This window comes from Acomys minous (assembly GCF_964271855.1).
Source record: "Acomys minous genome assembly, chromosome: 9".
NCBI lineage: Eukaryota > Metazoa > Chordata > Mammalia > Rodentia > Muridae > Acomys > Acomys minous.
In genome coordinates this window covers 40,729,861-40,748,199 of record NC_140490.1, presented here as the reverse complement: position 1 = coordinate 40,748,199, position 18,339 = coordinate 40,729,861, and the positions used below count along the sequence as shown (strand labels likewise).

At 49.7% G+C, this 18,339-nt stretch overlaps 1 protein-coding gene and 1 pseudogene across 3 annotated transcripts in view; one reads left to right on the top strand and one right to left on the bottom strand.

Moving 5' to 3' along the window:
• LOC311605065 (small ribosomal subunit protein uS2-like) overlaps positions 1-18,339 on the bottom strand; it is a 986,626-nt pseudogene that overhangs the window by 242,432 nt on the left and 725,855 nt on the right. The window lies entirely within an intron of this gene.
• CDHR2 (cadherin related family member 2) overlaps positions 1-18,339 on the top strand; it is a 42,689-nt gene that overhangs the window by 10,858 nt on the left and 13,492 nt on the right. The window contains exons 1-16 of one of the 2 annotated variants that reach the window (XM_084795746.1): positions 6,346-6,492; positions 6,725-6,787; positions 7,024-7,095; positions 7,935-8,074; positions 8,203-8,256; positions 9,865-9,954; positions 11,566-11,655; positions 12,207-12,332; positions 12,409-12,555; positions 12,638-12,713; positions 12,812-12,927; positions 13,021-13,254; positions 14,137-14,292; positions 14,374-14,535; positions 14,798-14,859; positions 15,469-15,712. In XM_084795746.1, the coding sequence (XP_084651872.1) occupies positions 6,736-6,787; positions 7,024-7,095; positions 7,935-8,074; positions 8,203-8,256; positions 9,865-9,954; positions 11,566-11,655; positions 12,207-12,332; positions 12,409-12,555; positions 12,638-12,713; positions 12,812-12,927; positions 13,021-13,254; positions 14,137-14,292; positions 14,374-14,535; positions 14,798-14,859; positions 15,469-15,712 (1,821 nt within the window). In that variant the 5' untranslated portion in view covers positions 6,346-6,492; positions 6,725-6,735. Of the gene's footprint in view, positions 1-6,345; positions 6,493-6,724; positions 6,788-7,023; positions 7,096-7,934; positions 8,075-8,202; positions 8,257-9,864; positions 9,955-11,565; positions 11,656-12,206; positions 12,333-12,408; positions 12,556-12,637; positions 12,714-12,811; positions 12,928-13,020; positions 13,255-14,136; positions 14,293-14,373; positions 14,536-14,797; positions 14,860-15,468; positions 15,713-18,339 lie in introns of those variants that run through there. The other variant, XM_084795745.1, reaches the window with a different exon arrangement.

The window sequence follows — 18,339 nt, the reverse complement described above, 5'->3', positions numbered from 1 at the left end:
TGTTCAGTGGTGTTTTGCCTGCTTGTATGTCTGTGTGAGAGTGTCATATCTTGGAGTTGCAGACAGTTGTGAGCTGCCGTGTGGGTGCTGGGATTTGAACCCAGGTCCCCTGAAAGAGCAGTCAGTGCCCTTAACCACTGATCCATCTCTCCAGCCCCAACAACCTATTATTATTAATGTTCATGGTTCTATAGGAATGTAGATTACGTATAGCAAGAGATGCTCAACTCTGCTCATAGTGTGGGGGGCTTCAGCTAGGATTTAGTGATGGACTGAACAGGCACCTCTGTAAGCTCAGTTTTCCTAACAAATATATTTTGTTATTTTAAATAATTAATTTAAATAATAAAATATCTTATTAACCGAGAATACCTCACTTATAACCTGGCTAATTAGATCTATTACTATTATAGGCCAAGACTTAGGTAACAGGGAAGATAAAGGAATTCCAGGTTGTAAATGACCCATTGGTTGGGTTATCTTATTTACTGCTCTCAAATCTGCTATCATCCTCCAGCTGCCTGACTTCTTTACCATAAACACAGGGGAATTTTGAGGGCTAGTAGACTCTTCTATATGCTTAGCCTCCAGTTGTTCTTGTACTAAATGATGAAGCGCCTGCATTTTTTTTTTTTTTTTCGAGACAAGGTCTCTCTGTGTAGCCTTGGCTGTCCTGGACTTGCTTTGTAGACCAGGCTGGCCTCGAACTCACAGCGATCCGCCTGCCTCTGCCTCCTGAGTGCTGGGATTAAAGGTGTGCGCCACCACTCCTGGCTCTGCAATTTTTCTTTTGTTAAGGGCCGCTGCTCTTGTCACACAGGGCTGTTTGAAATCCATTTTAGGGCCAAGGTTGTTGGTACATGAGCACATCTCTCTCACAGCTTGGTAGCCGCGGGGCCTCATGGCCCCAGCACTGCTGACTATCCGTGGGAGCAGGCCTGCATGGCCGTCTCTAACCTCTAGGCACTAAACGCCGGTAGCAACCTCCACATTTTGAGACGTTTCTGTTCTTGGATATTGGTATTCATAGAGCCACTTGTGCTGCTCTGGGGGTGTCCGTTATTATAAATTTCTGGGCCTCTTGTGTTTTGCGTTTCTTCAGAGTTGGTCTCTCTGCACTCTTGGCAGCTTGAGTTTGCAGCTCTGCCTGTGGCTGCGGAGTCTGGGGAGAAAGGTGCTCTGCAGTGCTCTCCCACTTCCCTACTACTGCGACCATGGCTAAATCTAGCTAAGTCTGGCTGGCGATCTTGGCTTATAGGTGGCACTTGTCACCTGGAGGCCACATTACAGGGTGACCCTATGGAGACCCTCCCCCAAACATTTCAGAATCTAGTTTTTGTTTTGTTTTCCCCTTTAAGAAGGTCATTTAAAGTTTTTACACTATTATTTTGTTTGCTATATTGTACATAAAACCCAGGCTCACCCAGCACTGTGCCACTCAGCTGACGCATGCTCTCCACCGCGACATTCTCAGCTGTCAGTTTCTTGTTGTTGCTGGAGATGGCATTTTGTCATCTTTCTTGTCACCCCACTTTACTACAGATCCCTTTCCTCTGTAGGGTCCCCAAGTCCAGCTGTGTCTGATCTCTATTTTTTCTTTTCTTTCTTTTTTTTAAAAAAGATTTATTTATTTATTGTTATGTATACAGTGGTCTGTCTGCATGTACACCTGCAGGCCAGAAGAGAGCATCAGATGGTTGTGAGCCATCATGTGGTTGAACTCAGGACCTCTGGAAGAGCAGTCAGTGCTCTTAACCTCTGAGCCATCTCTCCAGCCCCAAGTTTCTCTTTTTTCAAACCATCCCATGCCTCTGCTTTCAGGGAATTCTAGAACTTTCAGCTTTGCTGGGGCTTAAGTCTTCTTCCTGCAGCGGACTCTGCTGCTACCTCTGCTCTGTTTTCACGTGTTACCAGCTTGATAAGGTGACACCGTGCCAGCAGCTCACTAGCTTCCGGTACTCCTACTGCCATTCCATTGGGGTTCCCAGCGGGTGGCAGAAGAGTGGCAGCCAATGCAGGACCACCCCAGGAAGCAGGAGGCTCTTCTGCTCCCCACACAGGCCTCCCCTCTCCCCTAGATATCCACCTGTTTGGAGAGCTCCCCTTTCTGTTCTGGTTAGCCATGGCTGCAAGACTTATCACCGCAAAGAGCAATAGCAGTAAGACCACATGTTATGACCCACGCCTCTGACCTCAGCACTGGAAGGCCGAGGCTGGAGGATCACGCAAGCTTGGGAGTTTGAGTTTGCATTAAACACAGACACACACACACACACACACACACACACACACACACACAGACACACACACACACACACAGACACACACACACAGACACACACACACACACACACACACACACAGACACAGACACACAGACACACACACACACACACACACACACAGACACAGACACACACAGAGACACACACACACAGACACAGACACACAGACACACACAGACACACACACACACACACACACACACACACACACACACACACACACACACGCCAGCAGGGCGGCAAGGCCTGGACTACATAGAGAGTTCCAGGACTGTCAGAGCTACATAGAGAGGCCCTGTGTCAACAACAACAGCAACAAAACCCAAAACCAAACAAAACATACACCAAAACCAAACCAAACAAAACAGAAAAAACCAACTTTCACTCTTAGCACTTGTGGGGCAAAGACCTGTAGATCTGAGTTCGAGGAACCCAAATAGAGGATTCCAAGTCATCCAGAGCTAGAGACAGAGCCTATCAAAACAAAGAACAAAATAACAAAACCCCAACCACCATCATCCTGTCTGAAAAGCCCGAGTCTGGGCAGGATGTGTGGCACACATCCCCAGGCACATGCTTCGCTTCAGTGTGGTTTCCTCATGCCTCTGACCACTGAGTATTGACTATCAAACAGGAGCCCTGAGTGGTCAGTCCCTCCCTGTCCCACAGAGCCTTGTCCACTCTGTGACGGCCCATTCAAAGGCAGCTCAGGCTTTCTTCCAACACAGCCCTGTGTTCCTGGCTCAAAAGACATGAAGGGGAATCCACCAGTCTTGTAGCCTTGGCAGAAGGCATCTCTGGTGCCACTTTCTGATGATCGCTCTTGTCTGATGTCATCGCTGTTCTCACGGGATGTGTCCTAGTCAGAGTTACTGCTGTTGCTGTGGTAAAACATCATGACCAAAATCAAGCTGGGCTCACACTTCCACATCACTGCTCATCATTGAAGGAAGTCAGGACAGGAACTCAAACAGGGCAGGAGGGCCCTCAGGGGTGCTACTTACCAGCTTGCTGCCCATGGCCTGCTCAGCCTGTTTTCTTTTCTTTTTTTTTTTTTTAATTTTTCTCCTTTATTAATTTATTCTTGTTACATCTCAATGGTTATCCCATCCCTTGTATCCTCCCATTCTTCCCTCCCTCCCATTTTCCCCTTATTCCCCTCCCCTATGACTGTTCCTGAGGGGGATTACCTCCCCCTGTATATGCTCATAGGGTATCAAGTCTCCCGGTAACCTGCTGTCCTTCCTCTGAGTTTTCTTAATAGAACCCAGGGCCACCAGCTCAGGGATAGCCCCACCCACAATGGGCTGGGCCCTCCCCTGTCAATCACTAATTAAGGAAATGTGCTACAGCGCAATCTTATGGAGGCATTTTCTCAATTGAGGTTCTCTCCTCTCTGATGACTTTAGCCTGTGTCAAGTTGACATAAAACTAGGCAGTATGGGATGTGAATGGCTCAGTAAAGAGATGACTGAGTGATGACACAGACACTAAAAGTGTTGAGAGCAAACATGGACCACTCTCTGTTTCAAGAGGGAGGAGCCTGCCACGTGAGAAAGTCCAGGTGGGCCAGAGAGCAGAGGGAAGGAGGGAGATCACGACAGGGGGCTTTCTTGTGCTTTCAATGGGAGAAAGGTGGGAAAGAAGCCAGAGCGTAACCAGTGAGGACTGCGTATGTGGCTAATCTCTGGGTGCTCTGGCTGCAGACGTGATCACCCAGCTATAAAGTACGTGACCCTGGATTTGGTGTGCGAGTGAGACTTGGAAGGGTGGCTGCACTCTGGCTCTGCGTTGTTTGGTTTGTACAGGGAAGGTGTGTCTGGAGGTCTTGTTTGCTATCTCTGTAAATAGCTCCACTAGTTCTCCAGCCAGCCACACCCAAAGCACATCAGAGCATCATAAAATACAGGAAATAAAAAGCCACAATGGAAGGCGCACTCCTTTAATCCTTGCACTTGCGAGGCAGAGGCAAGCAGATCTCTGTGAGTTCGAGGCCAGTCTACAAAGTTAGTCCAGGACAGCCAAAGCTACACAGAGAACCCCGTCTCAAAAAAAAAAAAACAAAAAACAAAAAAGCAAAAACAAACAAACAAACAAAAAAGCCACAACTGGGCATGGTGGGAGACAGAGGCAAGTGAATCGATGTGAGTTCAAGGCCAGCCTGGTCTACAAAGTGAGTCCAGGACAGTCAAGCCTACACAGAGAAACCCTGTCTTTAAAAAAAAAAAAAGCCACAATGACTCAGGATGCAGAGGCAAGAGGATTGCTGCAGATTCGTAGCCAGCTTGTTCTGCAGGCCAAGTTCCAAGCTAGCCAGGGTGATAGGGAAGCCAATGTCATCTCTATTTCTTACGGAAGGAAATGTCAAAAAAAAAAAAAAGAAAGAAAGAAAGAAAGAAACAAACAAACAAACAAACAAACTACTTCTGTCATACCACCTAAAATAATTTCTCTTCTTTATGTTTCTGATTGGAGGCCAAGGCTAGCCCCTGTTTGTCTGCTCACTGTGTACTGCCAGGGCTGGAAATAGGTCTGGCATATGGTAGACTGTGGCCAGTACTTGTTGGAAGAGTAAGTCCGGGCCCTCACCGTGTAGCAGGCACCCAGGACATGGCAGCAGGCATTTAAAATGAACACCCCCACCCCCAGCTCCTGACACTTCAGTGTCTTCTATCAGGTTGTAGAAAACTGAGTGTCTCCGTCAGTCAGTGTTTCGTTGTTGTGAAAGGACACCACTACCCTGGAAAAATCCTATAAAAGGCATGTACTTGGGGCTTGCTTTCCATTTCAGAGGTTTTAGTCCATTATCATCATGGTGGGGAGCATGGTGGCACGCAGGGAGACATGGTGCTGGAGAAGGAGCTGAGAATTCTACATCCTGACCCTCAGTCAGCAGAAAAAGACACTGACCCTGGCTTGGGCTTTTGAAACCTCAAAGCCCACTTTGTCAACAAGGCCACACCTACCCCAACAAGGCCACACCCACTCCAACAAGGCCACACCTCCTAATCCTTGTAATCCTTTCAAATAGTTTCATTCCCTAGTAACTAAGCATGCAAATATCTGAGCCTATGGTGTCCAAATCAATCTCAATCAAAGCAGAAGGCTTATGCTGGGCCTTCAGAGAAGGTGGACAACAAAGAGGTAGGAGCCAGACTTGACTGTTGAGGGGACATCGAGTGCAAGGGAGCCAGCCAGCCATGGCAGAATTCAGGGAAGTGAAGGACCAGGAGTAGAGAGACCCAGTTGCGAAGGACCAAGACATGAGTTTCTTTCCATAGTAGTAATCAGTAATCTTTATTCTATGCTTACTGGGAGCTGGCACTGCAGTGTAGAGGCCAGTGTGCCACTCCCCGCAGGGGAGCCAGGGACAGAGAGTTTGCACACAGGCTCTCAGGTGCACAGACAGCCCTGCTGAGTCTCTAGGTGTCCTGTGCTAGCCTTAGGTAGCTTGGGATTAGTGGTATCATTTGCTCACTTCAGTTAGGACAGGAGGAGGACTCAGATCCTTTTGGAAAGCACTGAGGTGTGTGCACCGAAGGTGGCCCAGGAGATCAGCAGGAGAGTGGCTGGGAAGGCAGGCGCTTTGTATGCAGAGGGCAGAGTGGCACGCGGGAGCAATACAGACGTTGCTGGGAAGAACGGCGTGGGGATGTTAGCAGTGAGGCTGGGGAGGTCACTGGGGGTCTCAGCAAGCTCTGTTTTGCATTTGTCCTCTGACAACCAGGAGACATCACAGGGCTTTAAGCAAGGGACGAAGGGTCATGATGAGATTGCTGGAAAGCGGGGAGTGGGTTTGAGCTGGAGGGAATCTCTGAAGAGACTGACAACATTGAACAGAGAGGGGAAGATGGCCAGTGTGGCACAGTGGAGTGGAATGGTGGAGGAACAAATTGGATGTGACAGTTCTAGAGCAGAGAGATGAAGGGGTGAGTCCCTGAGTGTGTGATAGAGGACATCAGCGACATGCTTCACGGCCGTGAAGGTCCCCTCCCCTGCCTCGCTCTCTCCCCCCAACCCTTGATTCTGACTGGTGCCATATTTGTGTGTGAGACAGGGGAGGTAGAGTGGCGGGAAAGGACGTGAAGTCTGGAGTCAAAAGACCTGCTTTCAAAGCACATCTTGTCCCACTGTTTTCTATGTGGCCTCAAGCATGCTGCTGACTCAGCCCAGTGCTTAACAGCTGCCCTGCACTTACAGAAACAAGGTAATCACACACCCAGGGTACTTTGAACAGCACTCAGCACTCATTAGGTGCTGAGGTTAAGGGTAGGTTCAAGTATCTTTCCTACCCCCCAGACTTCCCTGTGGAAGATGGACAAAGGGTGGCAGAGGCCCTGGCAGAGCTACAGAGTGAAGGCCATTGATAGTGTGGGGTCAGACCTAGGCAAGTGGGCTTTGCCAGGAGGGAGGGCTGTGCCTCACACCTCTTCTCTTAGGTACCTTCAAGATGGCTTGGCTGTGGCTCCTCTGTGCAATACTTCCTGCCTTCATGGTCTCTGGTGAGTGCCTCTCTCCCCTACAAGAGTGGTATTAAACTGGGGACCCCCCCAGTGGAACCCCGTGGGACCCAGTCCTCACTAGCTAATGCCAAGATTGAATGGCCCTGAGAGGACTATAGAGGAATCTTGGGTGACTGGCCTGAAGGCTGGCTGTAAGGGTTAGGATGGGCATCCGAAGGACCCGCTGGTGTGGGGATGCACTGTATACAGCTTTTCTTTGCTGTGTGTCCCCACAGTGACAGCCAACGTACCACCAGTATTCGGGAACAATATGTCCGTAGTGACTCTGGAAGAGGACTTACCAGTGGGTGAGTAATGGTCCCTGTGCTGGGGCAGAGGTGAGTGTTTATGTGAAGGTTGTCACATAGGCTCAGGCTCCTCCCACCCATGTCTGAGGAGCAGCCCCTGGATGACCACATGTGAGGTCAGCCCTCTGCATTGGCAGTTTCACATCTCACATTCAGCCTCCAAGGGGGAGGGTTTGGGGATTTGTGATAACGTTTGTTCTTGTCCTCACTTCATAAACCAACTATTTCCATCATGTTCTGTCTTACAGCCATCTAGAGGGGATTTGAGGCCAGGGAAGACAGGCTTGGGCTCTGCACAAAATGCTCCATCACTTTCCACGAGGGTCCCTTGTATTGATCGATTTCAGCATCTCAGGAAACCAGTGTCTCTGGATGTTGAATCTTTTTGCTAACCCACTTGCGACCTGGTTGATTGCAAGGCTGTGGAGGAGGGGACAGAGGACCTCAGCTTGAGGACACAGCACCTCAGACAAGATTACCACTTACTGGTTTTATCTCCCATGTTTCCTTAGGCGTGAGAAATATGTCTTCATGCATCTTAGCATCTTTTTTTTTTTTTCCGAGACAGGGTTTCTCTGTGTAGCCTTGGCTGTCCTGGACTCGGGTTGTAGACCAGGCTGGCTTTGAACTCACAGCGATCCGCCTGCCTCTGTCTCCTGAGTGCTGGGATTAAAGGTGTGCGCCACCATGCCTGCCTCTGTGCAGCCTTTTCTAGTCTCACTAAAGCCCAGAGGCAGGAAAGGAGGCTGGGTGATAGTTGAAGGATCAGAATCCCAGATTTCAAGTCACATCTGCATCTTTGCCCTGTGGGCAGCTGGGTCATCCCTGTTCATCTGCAGGTGCTGTGGCCTTCTGGATAGTGGCTACAGACCGTGATAATGACCAGCTGACCTATGGGATTAGTGGCCCCAATGCCTACTTCTTCTCTGTCACCACAAACACTGGGGAGGTGAAGCTGAACAGATCTTTGGACTATGAGGTAAAGAGTGGTGGGGTAGGGAAAGCCTGGAGAGAGGGAACAGGCAGGGGTGTCCCTTGGAGCTGGAGTCCTGGGAGCCTGGCTGGGATCTCACACTGAACAGGACCTCCTTCTCTCCGCTGCTACAGACACTCAGTCACTTCCAGATCAGCATCTCCGTGAGTGACGGTCACTACCAGCCAGTGAGTTGAAAGAAGGGAGGGGAGAGTGACCAGGAGTGGGACAAGCAGGGTGCCAAGTGTCCACTCCTAATCATGTGTCATTTTAGGCAAGCAGAGGATACCCCAGTTGATAATACTTGAGTGTTGATTGTTTCCAAAATTAGATGCTCACCATGTCATACAATATGACCAAGAGTTTGATATTTATTGACTATATACGTATTTTGTTTATAAAATTACAGTGTTGGTTTATATTAACATAAATACTGATTTTAAAATGATTTTATTTATTTATTTATTTATCTATCTATCTATCTATCTTTGGCTTTCTGAGATGAGGTTTCTCTGTGTAGGCTTGGCTGTCCTGGACTCCCTTTGTAGACCAGACTGGCCTTGAACTCACATTGACCTGCCTGCCTCTTGCCTCCCCGAGTGCTGGAATTACAGGTGTGCCACCACCACACCTGGCAAAATGATTCATTTTTATCTTATGTGTGTGAATGCTTTGCTGCACATATGCATACTTGTATATATCATGTGCATGCCTGATTCCTGCAGAGGGCAGAAGAGGGGGTGTCGGCCCCTCTGGGACTGGAGTCGCCGCCAGTCATTAGCCACTGTGTGCATGGCACACTGATCCCTGGCCCTCTAGAGGAGCAGCAGAGTGTGCTTAACTGCTGAGCTGTCTCTCTTGCCCGTGCCAATTGTCTCAAAGTCACTATGTCTATGCGATGACTAGCATGATGCTCTTTCCAGATCTCTATACCTGCCCCTATGTTTCTTTCTTTCTTTCACTGAGCGGCACCCCCAGCCCCTTCCCCTTCTTCCTCTTGTCCTTCAAGTCATGATGGCCCATGTCTGTAATCTCAGTGTTTGGGAGGTGAAAGTAGGAGGATCCATAGTACAAGTCCATCTTTGGCCACATAGTATGTTAGGCTAGCCTAGGGTGGGTGAGGCTCTGTTTAAATAAAGACAGGAAGCTGGGCATCATGGTGCACGCCTTTAGTCCCAGCACTTGGGAGGCAGAGACAGGTGGATCCCTGTGAGTTCAAGGCCAGCCTGGTCTACAAAGTGAGTCCAGGACAGCCAAGGCTATACAGAGAAACCCTGTCTTGAAAAACAACAACAACAAAAAACAAAACCCACAAACAAACAAACAAAAACTCGCAAAGGACTTATTGCTGGCAATCACAAGGTTGCATAGAACATCACGTGCACAAGACAGAGACCCCTGTTCATCTTTGTAATGTCTGTTTCCCACATGGGAACACCTTAGGATACTTTAGCTGATCCCCTCTAATGGGCACTCAGGCTGTTCATAGTTTATGCTGTGTGTGTGTGTGGGGGGGGACACGGAGAAGCTAAATGGTATGCTTCTGTTATGAAGCAAGCACATTTTAGGTTTTAAAAAATGAATTCCTGTAATTTCACATTTAGCTAATCTAGAACACACACACACACACACACACACACACACACACACACACACGTGCAGATGTATGCATATTCATGAAGGAGGGAGAAGGAAGGGGGAAGGGGACTACAGCTAGAGGAAAAGTAGAGTCCCCAGAACTCTTCTGGCATCTTAAATCACCTTTTCTGTCCTTACCTGGGCTTTCTCATCTGCAGGTGCAGAAGGACCTGCGCGTGATTGTGCAGGACAGAAATGACAACGCACCTGTTTTCCTGAACACGGAATTCACCACCACCATCAGCGAGGTATCCCCAGCCTTTGTGGGACAGGGCCTGGGGAGGGCACCTGAAAGCATCACTCAGCAACGTGGGATCAGGAAGTCCTTGGGAGGTGCAAAGCCATGAACCATAGGGCCACTTTTTATTTTATTTATTTATTTATTTATTTATTTATTTTTTACAAGCAACCACCTCAGATTAGGATTCTTTCAGTTGTGGTAGAAAAAGTAAGCTGAGGAACTTGGTTTTCTCGTGTTTCTGAAAAGTTGGAGGAATGCTGATTTAGACATAGTGATCAGATTGTCACCCATGCCTGTCATCTCTGCTTCACTTACTGCCTCCGTCCTGAGGTGTGGAGCCCAGCAGCCATGACTCTGAGCTAGCATCTCACCCCTCTGCAGCTTCAAGCAGAAAGACTAGCCATTTCTCTGTGGTTTCAGCATGCACAGACCTGGCTTGCGTCCACTCACTTTGGGCCATGTGTTCATCCCAGAGACAGTTCAGAGGTCTGGAGTGGCTGATCTGTGCCCTGGCCCTTTCCTCAGTCTGAGGGAGCCTCCACTCTAACTCCTGTAACTGAGTAGGAGGAGGTTCCCCCAGTGCTGTGTTTGAGTAACAAATTGGGCATTGTCCCTAAGTCCCCCAAGACCATGTGGTTGTGTGGGGTCAGGTATAAGGTCCACCTGACAGGCCCCACCCAGCACCCATGTTCTAGGCACAGTCCTAGGTCCTCACACGACCTGATGAGCAAGACTCCCTGGGTGTGATGCTGCAGGTCTCATGGTCTAGACCTCAGATGGTAACCAGAAAAACCAACTGTGAGGCATGGTTCAGAGATTTGACACTCTATAAAGATGACAAGATAGGGAAGAATGGAAGAAAACACCCACGAAAGGGGCTGTTTCTGGCTTCTCTGAAGGAGTGACATCAGAAAAGAGACCTGAATAGCAAGGAGCCTGCCAGGAAATCACCAAGGGAAGGGATGGTCCAGGTTGGGGGAGTAGCATGTGCAGAGGTCCTCAGGCAGCAATGAGACTGGCCTCAGAGGCTGAAAGGGAGAGCGTGAAGAAAGGTAGAGACAGGCATCAGGCTGGAGAGATGGCTCAGCAGTTAAGAGCACCACTGTCTGCTCTTCCAGAGGTCATGAGTTCAATTCTCAGCAACCACAAGGTGGCTCACATCCATCTATAATGTGATCTGATGCCCTCTTCTGGCCTGCAAGTGTACATGCAGGCAAAGCCCTGTACACATAATAAAATAAAATAAATCTAAAGGGGTGGGGGCGGGAAACAGGCATCAGACTGACTGTTTGGACCACGTTCTGGGAAGAATGAGGAGTCTCAGAAGCCAAGAGTGAGGAAGTCCTACTCAGGCTGTGGGCTATAAGGATCCTTCAGGAGTATCTGAGCAGAGGCGTGGCACAGCCAGGCTGGCTTCTAGAATGCTCTTATAGTCTTGAGAGACTGTACAAACCAGCTCTGGGGTATGAAGCTGTGTTTGCGAAGTTTTCCAGAGCATGCTCACTGTGGGAAGGGGGTCCTGCTGCCTGCCCCATCGTGACCATCTGATGCCTCCTCTGAAGGCCCAGCCCAGGGTTGGGGTGGGAAGGACACACAGATGGAAAATCCCTTCTTACAGACCCTGCCGGTCGGCTCTGTGGTGTTCTCTGTGCTGGCTGAGGACAAGGACACCGGGACAGGCGGTGTAGTGCAGTACTTCATAGATGATGTGAGTATGAGAGCTCCTGAGACCCCAGGTGGGAGCTGGCCTTATGTCCACCAGGGGGCAGCATCCCCACAGACAACTGTCGTCCTCTTTGCTCAGCCTTTCTCTGATCACCCCTTCTCCACTTCCCCCTTTTGTGGTCCCCCCGCCCCAGAAGTCTCTTTGCCCAGTTTCTGGATCTCAGGCCTTTCACCAGCACTGTCAAGGCCTCCTGCAAACTCACAGCTCCTAGGAGCGATCAAGGCTCCAGAGAGGGCCCTTACCCAAGTTCATCCAGACAGTTGAGACATGTGTATGTGTGTTGTGAAGGCAACTTTGCTAGTGACCCCACCACTTTTGGAACATGAACTAAAAACTTACTTTCAACTCACAGAGGCATTTATACCAGCCAAGGGGAGAAGCCAAGGCTCGGAGAGATTACATGGCTCGGAAACATTTGCGTTTCTGGCCAATGGTAGAGCCAGGATTTGACCCTATGTCTCTCAGAGTAGGGTTCGTGAAGAGTGAAGGGCAGTGGTGTCACTCGGGCCTCACCCAAGTGTTCCCTGTCACAGGTCATCCCCAGCACAGACAACAGCAAGACTCTCTTCAGCATCCTGGACAACGGCTCCATCGTGTTGAACGGCAGTCTCAGCTATAACAACAAGAGCGCCTTCTATCAGTTGCAGCTGAAGGCCTGTGTGAGTGGGGGTGTAGGCAGAGCTAGGGGGCTCAGGGTTGTGGTTCTGGCTCACTGAAGGCCTTCTCTCCCTGCAGGACTCAGGAGGAACTTTAAATAACAGCTACATCATCCAGTGCTCCCAGCCTGTCTTCCTGTCCATCTCAGTGATTGACATGCCAGATCTGGACCCCCAGTTTGTCAGGGAGTTTTACTCAGCCTCTGTGGCTGAGGATGCTGCTGTGGTATGTGCCAGGGTGAGGGTGCTGGGTAGCGGTGACTGCCTGAGCAAAGGGTCAAACGTGTGCTCACCAAGCCTCCTCCCAGGGAACCTCGGTGCTGAAGGTGGAGGCGGTGGATGGCGACAAAGGCATCAATGACAAAGTGACCTACAGCATCTCCAGTGAGAACCCCGGGTGTCCCCTGGAGAGGGCTTAGGTAAGGGTGGGGTGGGGTGGTCAGAGCCCCTGGAAACAGCTGCTGCAAGTGCCTCCCTGTCAGATTCCACGAAGCCTACGTGGTTCAACATTATGGAAAATGGAGTCATCATTGTCGACGCCCCTCTGGACAGAGAGCAGCTGCCTAAGGATAATGAGGAAGTACAGATACAGGTCACGGTGAGTGCCACTCCCCTTCTCTAACCCTTGACCTTGGCTCGTACTCTCTCTGAGCACTGGTCTCTGCCCTCTGGCTTCTGCTTTGTACCTCAGGCCACTGAGGAGAGTCTCAACATCTACGGCCAGCAGGCCAGTGTGAGCATATGGGTCACAATAAGGGTGACTGACGTCAATGACAACAAGCCAGAATTCTACAACTGCACCCTCCCAGGATGCTCCTTTAGCCCCCAAGAGGCCCAGGTCAACTTCGTAGGCTATGTGGATGAGCATGCTTCAGCCAGAATCTCCATTGACAACCTGACCATGGTGGCCTATGACCCAGATCAGGCAGGTGCACGGCAGGGGAGAAGGGCGGTGATGGAGGAGGGCTGGGCAGGGGAGGGGGAGGCCACAGGTGGGAGAAGGGAGCAGTGAAGTGGGAGGGAAGGCAGGGAGAGAGAGTGGTGGTCATTGAGGTCGAGCTGGGCGACGGATTATAGGGCACACGGCAGGATGGCGAGTCAGGGTCCATGGGGAATGAAGGCAGCGATGGCGGCACCGGTGTGTGAGTTGTGCAAAATGGAGGTTGTTGCGAACTGTTTGGCAATGTTGGGGGAGGGGGGATACTGGGTGGTGCTGAGTAGAAGCCTTGTGGGATGGAGGCTGGCGCTAGGTGCTAGGCAACAGTAAGTGGTTGTTGGCCCTGGGTAGCCTGTGGTTTGGGGAAGTAGAGAACATCAGAGAAAAGTGGCCAGTATTATGTTTAAAGCACTCTGAGTTAGTCAACTGGGAAGGAACCGCCGTAGAGGATGGTACTAAGTGGTGGGTAAGGCCACAATTCGATGAGAGGGTACTCCATGGTGACACTTGTGCTAAGCTGATAGTGTGGAAGAGCAGCTTTGAGGGAACAGGCTGGGGGTGGCATGAGTCCAGCGTGGCAGTTGCTAAGGAAAGTACTGGGAATATTTTAAGGAAATGAGGTAAGTGTGCCTGTGTCTTTCCAGACCTGGCGACGCATCATGTTGAGAGATGCTCTTGACTGTCTAGGCTGCCGTTGCAGAGCTGAGCAGCCAGCCTAACTTCCAGGGCCTGCGCTATTGTCTCAGTCTTCTCTGTGGGTCTCACTGGCCAGGGTTTCTGCAGAAGGCCTGAGCTTGGAGATGGGGGGCGGGGAGGCAGGGAGGCAGTTGCAGGCGGCGTCCACCCTTACTATACCACTCTCTTTTACAGGGCGACAATAGTATCTTCCTGCTGGCCCTGGATGGCCCAAATGCTACAGCCTTCAGTGTGTCCCCAGAGCGCGCGGCAGGGTCGGTCAATGTGCAGGTGGTGGTGAGAAACTCAGAGATGGTGGATTATGAGAAGGCAAACGTGATGTCAGTGCAGGTACGGTGTGCCAGGATGCCGATGATACAGAGGGTGTGGACAACCAGGCTCCTGGACTGCTACACGTTCTTCTGTCCTCAGGTTGTGGCCACGGACTCAGTCAGCGGGAACAACTCTGTTGCCTTAGTGACCATCCATCTTAGAAACATTAATGACCACAGGCCCATGTTCTCTCAGAGCTTGTATGAGCTCACTGTGCCAGAACACTGTCCAGCAGGTTATCTGGTCACGGACAGCATCCATGTAAGTGATGTAGGATGGACCATGCTGGGAAAGAGATGTTGAAAAGGGCCAATGGAAGGCTGTTTCAGAGTTTGTTTCATTTGAGGTCGCTGGGTCGCTGCAGGTGTGCATACATGTATGGATATAATCAGGTGTGTGTGGTATCTGTGTGGATCCAAAAGTGTGGTGAGCTTGGCAGTCAGGACTCCCCAACCTTGTCGAATGACTTGTGTGGTGCCACTGATGGCTCTGTTTCTAGTGTTCTGCTATCTTTGCCTCATAGGCTACAGACCTAGATGAGGGTGAATGGGGCCGTATCACCTACAGTCTGCTTCCCGGAAATGGGTAAGCTCTGAAGGTGGGGGTGGGTGGGGGGTGGGGGGATGTGGGTGCGGGTGCTTCTCTGCCTTGCCATGGGGCTGAGGGTAGAAAAGAGTAGCCTGCAAAGGGGCAAAGTGTTCAGTTGTGTGTCCATTCCACAGAAAAAAAATTTTTTTGAATTAGCTTTCCTGTAACTATAATAAAATACCCGAGGCAGGGTATTCTATAAAAAGAAAGGTTTATTTACTTTTGGAGGCTCAGAGGCAAGGGGTGCTATTCACTGTGCCCTGTGAGGACTTCATAGTATATTGAATCACATGGTAGGGCCATGTATGAGATGGAGAGATCACATGACAAGATAGGAAACTAGAGAAAGGGAACAGATGAGGGACAACTTCCCCAAAGGCTCCATCTCTCAGAGGTCCCTGCACCTCTTGACATCATCACACACTTTGGCTCAAGTGTCCCACACCTGGAGGCTTGAGAGTGCTCACAACACAACCAGTCCATGTTTACAAGTATGCTGGAAATATTGTATACAATTCACTCAAGTCTGTGCTATCATTTGTCTGAAATTCAAACATAAGTGTACATCCTGTCGTTTTATTGACTAAATCTGGCCACCCCGAGCAGAGAAGGCCTGTTTGAGGTGGATCCAAACTCAGGGAACGTGACAGTGAAAAATGGCACACTGCTGGACCGGGAGAAGCAGGCTATGTACTACCTCACGCTGCAGGCCACTGACGGTGGGAACCAGTCAACCACCACCACACTGCAGATCACTCTACAGGATATTAATGACAACCCACCCGTGGTCCGAGGCTCCTACAACATCTTTGTGCCAGAAGAGGATGGCAACGTCTCTGTGACCATCCAGGTGAGAGCCACCTGGACTTAACAGGGAGGTGGGGGAGGGGGACCATGCTGGCCCTGTATGAAGTCTGAGCTCTACGGTGTGGATCTGAGGGAGTTGCTCAGTTTCTCTGGATGTCTATTTCCTCTTAGAAATGATGAGTCATAGTCCTTACTCACAGGGCCCCCGGGGTAATGAGATAAGGACCCATGGCACTCTGCACAGGCCTGGTGTGGAACAGGCCTTCCCAAACAAATCGTTCTTAATATGCACATTCCCAACTCATTCCAAAAAGATCTGAAGTGGCTTACATAAAGAGTAAGATACCACACCTTTAATTCCAGCACTCGGGAGGCAGAGGCAGAGGCAGAGGCAGAGGCAGAGGCAGAGGCAGAGGCAGAGGCAGAGGCAGAGGCAGAGGCAGAGGCAGAGGCAGAGGCAGAGGGATCTGAGTTTAAGTCTAGCCCAGTCTACAGAGATAGTTCTGAGATAGTCAGGGCTATACAGAGAGGACTTGTTTTGGGAAAAAGCAAAAACAAACAAACAAACAAAACAAAACAAAAAACAAACAAACAAAGAGCCAAACAGAGAACAAATAACATTACTAGGCATTATTAAAGGGGCCAGCATAGCATTAAAATCCAGTATGCGCTGGGCATGGTGGCTCACGCCTGCAGTCCCAGCACTCAGGAGACAGAGGCAGGCGGATCATTGTGAGTTTGAGGCCAGCCTGGTCTACAATGCAAGTCCAGGACAGCCAAAACAACACAGAGAAACCCTGTCTCAAAATAAAATAAAATAAAATAAAAATAAATTAAAAAAGGAAAAGAAAAGAAAAGAAAAAAAATCCACGCATGTGTTGGTGTTTTGCCTGCATGTGTCCATGTGAGGGTGTCAGATTCCTTAGAACTAGAGCTATACACATGCGGGTGCTGGGAATTGAACTCAGGTCCTCTGGCAGAGCAGCCAGTGCTTTTAACCTCTGAGCCATCTCTTCAGTGGTCTGGCGCTGGTCTTTAACATCCTCATGGGAGAAATATTTCTGATTTGTCAGAACTGTGGCACTCTTACAGATGCAGGGAAGTGCTTGGCGAATTAACTGGGCAAATGCAGAGCACCTTTGTGGGTGGACGTTGCCTTAGGAAGAGCCTTCTCTGGCTGCTTATGAAGGATACGTTTAAGGAGCGAGACCCAGCAGGACTGAAGTGAAGGCAACGATGGTGGGGTGAGCAGGGAGGACAGACAGAAGAGCTTCGGCCACAGCACCTGGCTGAGCGCCAGCTTCCCACCATGTCCTCTGCTGAACCCCGGTGCTCAGAGGTGAAGGCCACTCTGACTCCTGTTCCTGGGGGCTCCCACTAAAGCAAGTCACAGACCTTTAGTGATGGTGTCACCTGTGCTGTCAAAGGCAGTATGGCTGTAGGGAGCTGCAGGGGTAACAGCATGGCTGGGAGGCGGGCATAAGGCCCCAGGTGGAGGCTAGGGGTGTGGAAGAACATGCACTCTTTGTGCTGGTTCATCCCAATACAGACTAGCATGTGTGGGGCCTTGACAAGACAAGAATGCATTTGTACACACGTGCACCCTTCATATGAAGAATGAGCTGTTTAAAAAGTATAGCACAGCTCGGAGGGATGGTTCAGAGGTTCAGAGCACTGTCTGCTCTTCCAGAGGTCCTGAGTTCAATTCCTAGCAACCACATGGTGGCTCCCAACCAACTATAATGAGATCTCTTCTAGCCGGCAGGCACACATACAGGCAGAACATTGTATACATCATAAATAAATAAGTCTTTTTATTTTTTAAAGTATACCACTACAGCTGGACATGGTGATGCACATACCTTTGATTTTACCTTTTAAAGGTAGAGAGGCAGGCAAATCTCTATGAATTCCAGGCCATCCAGGGCTACATAGTGAGACCCTGTGTAAAAAAAAAAAACTTGGGGTGGGGGCTGGGGTCGGGTGGAAGGGTGTCCTAGAAGTTTAGAGAATTGTCTGCTCTTGTAGAGGACCCAGATTTGATTTCTAGCGCCTCACATGGTGGCTCACAACTGTCCTAACTCCAATGCCAGGGGAACTCAATGCCCTCTTCTGGCTTCTGGTGGACACTACACACACACACACACACACACACACACACACACACACATACACACACACGCTCTGTTTACATGCAGGCAAAACACTCGAGCATATAAAATTTAAAAATCCTTAAAATTTTAAAAATGAAAAAATATAGTCCTGGGAGAGGAGTGTAATTTAGTTAATAGAGTGTTTGCCTAGCATGCACAAAACACTGTGTTCTACTCCCAACACCACATAAACAGGGTGCATTGGTGGGTGCCTGTGATCCTAGCCCTCTGGAGGTGGAGGCAGGAGGATCAGAAGTTTGAAGTCATCCTTGGCTACATAGTGAATTTGAGGCCAGTTTGGGCTACATAAGACCATGTCTCTAAATAAATAAACAGCCCACCATCTATCTCTCTCTCTCTCTCTCTCTCTCTCTCTCTCTCTCTCTCTCTCTCTCTCTCTCTCTCTCTCTGTGTGTGTGTGTGTGTGTGTGTGTGTGTGTATAGAAAAAGACAGAGAAACAGAGAGCATGCTGGCTGTAGCAATTGTGGGAAAATCAGGGTTTTTTTCACACTTTTA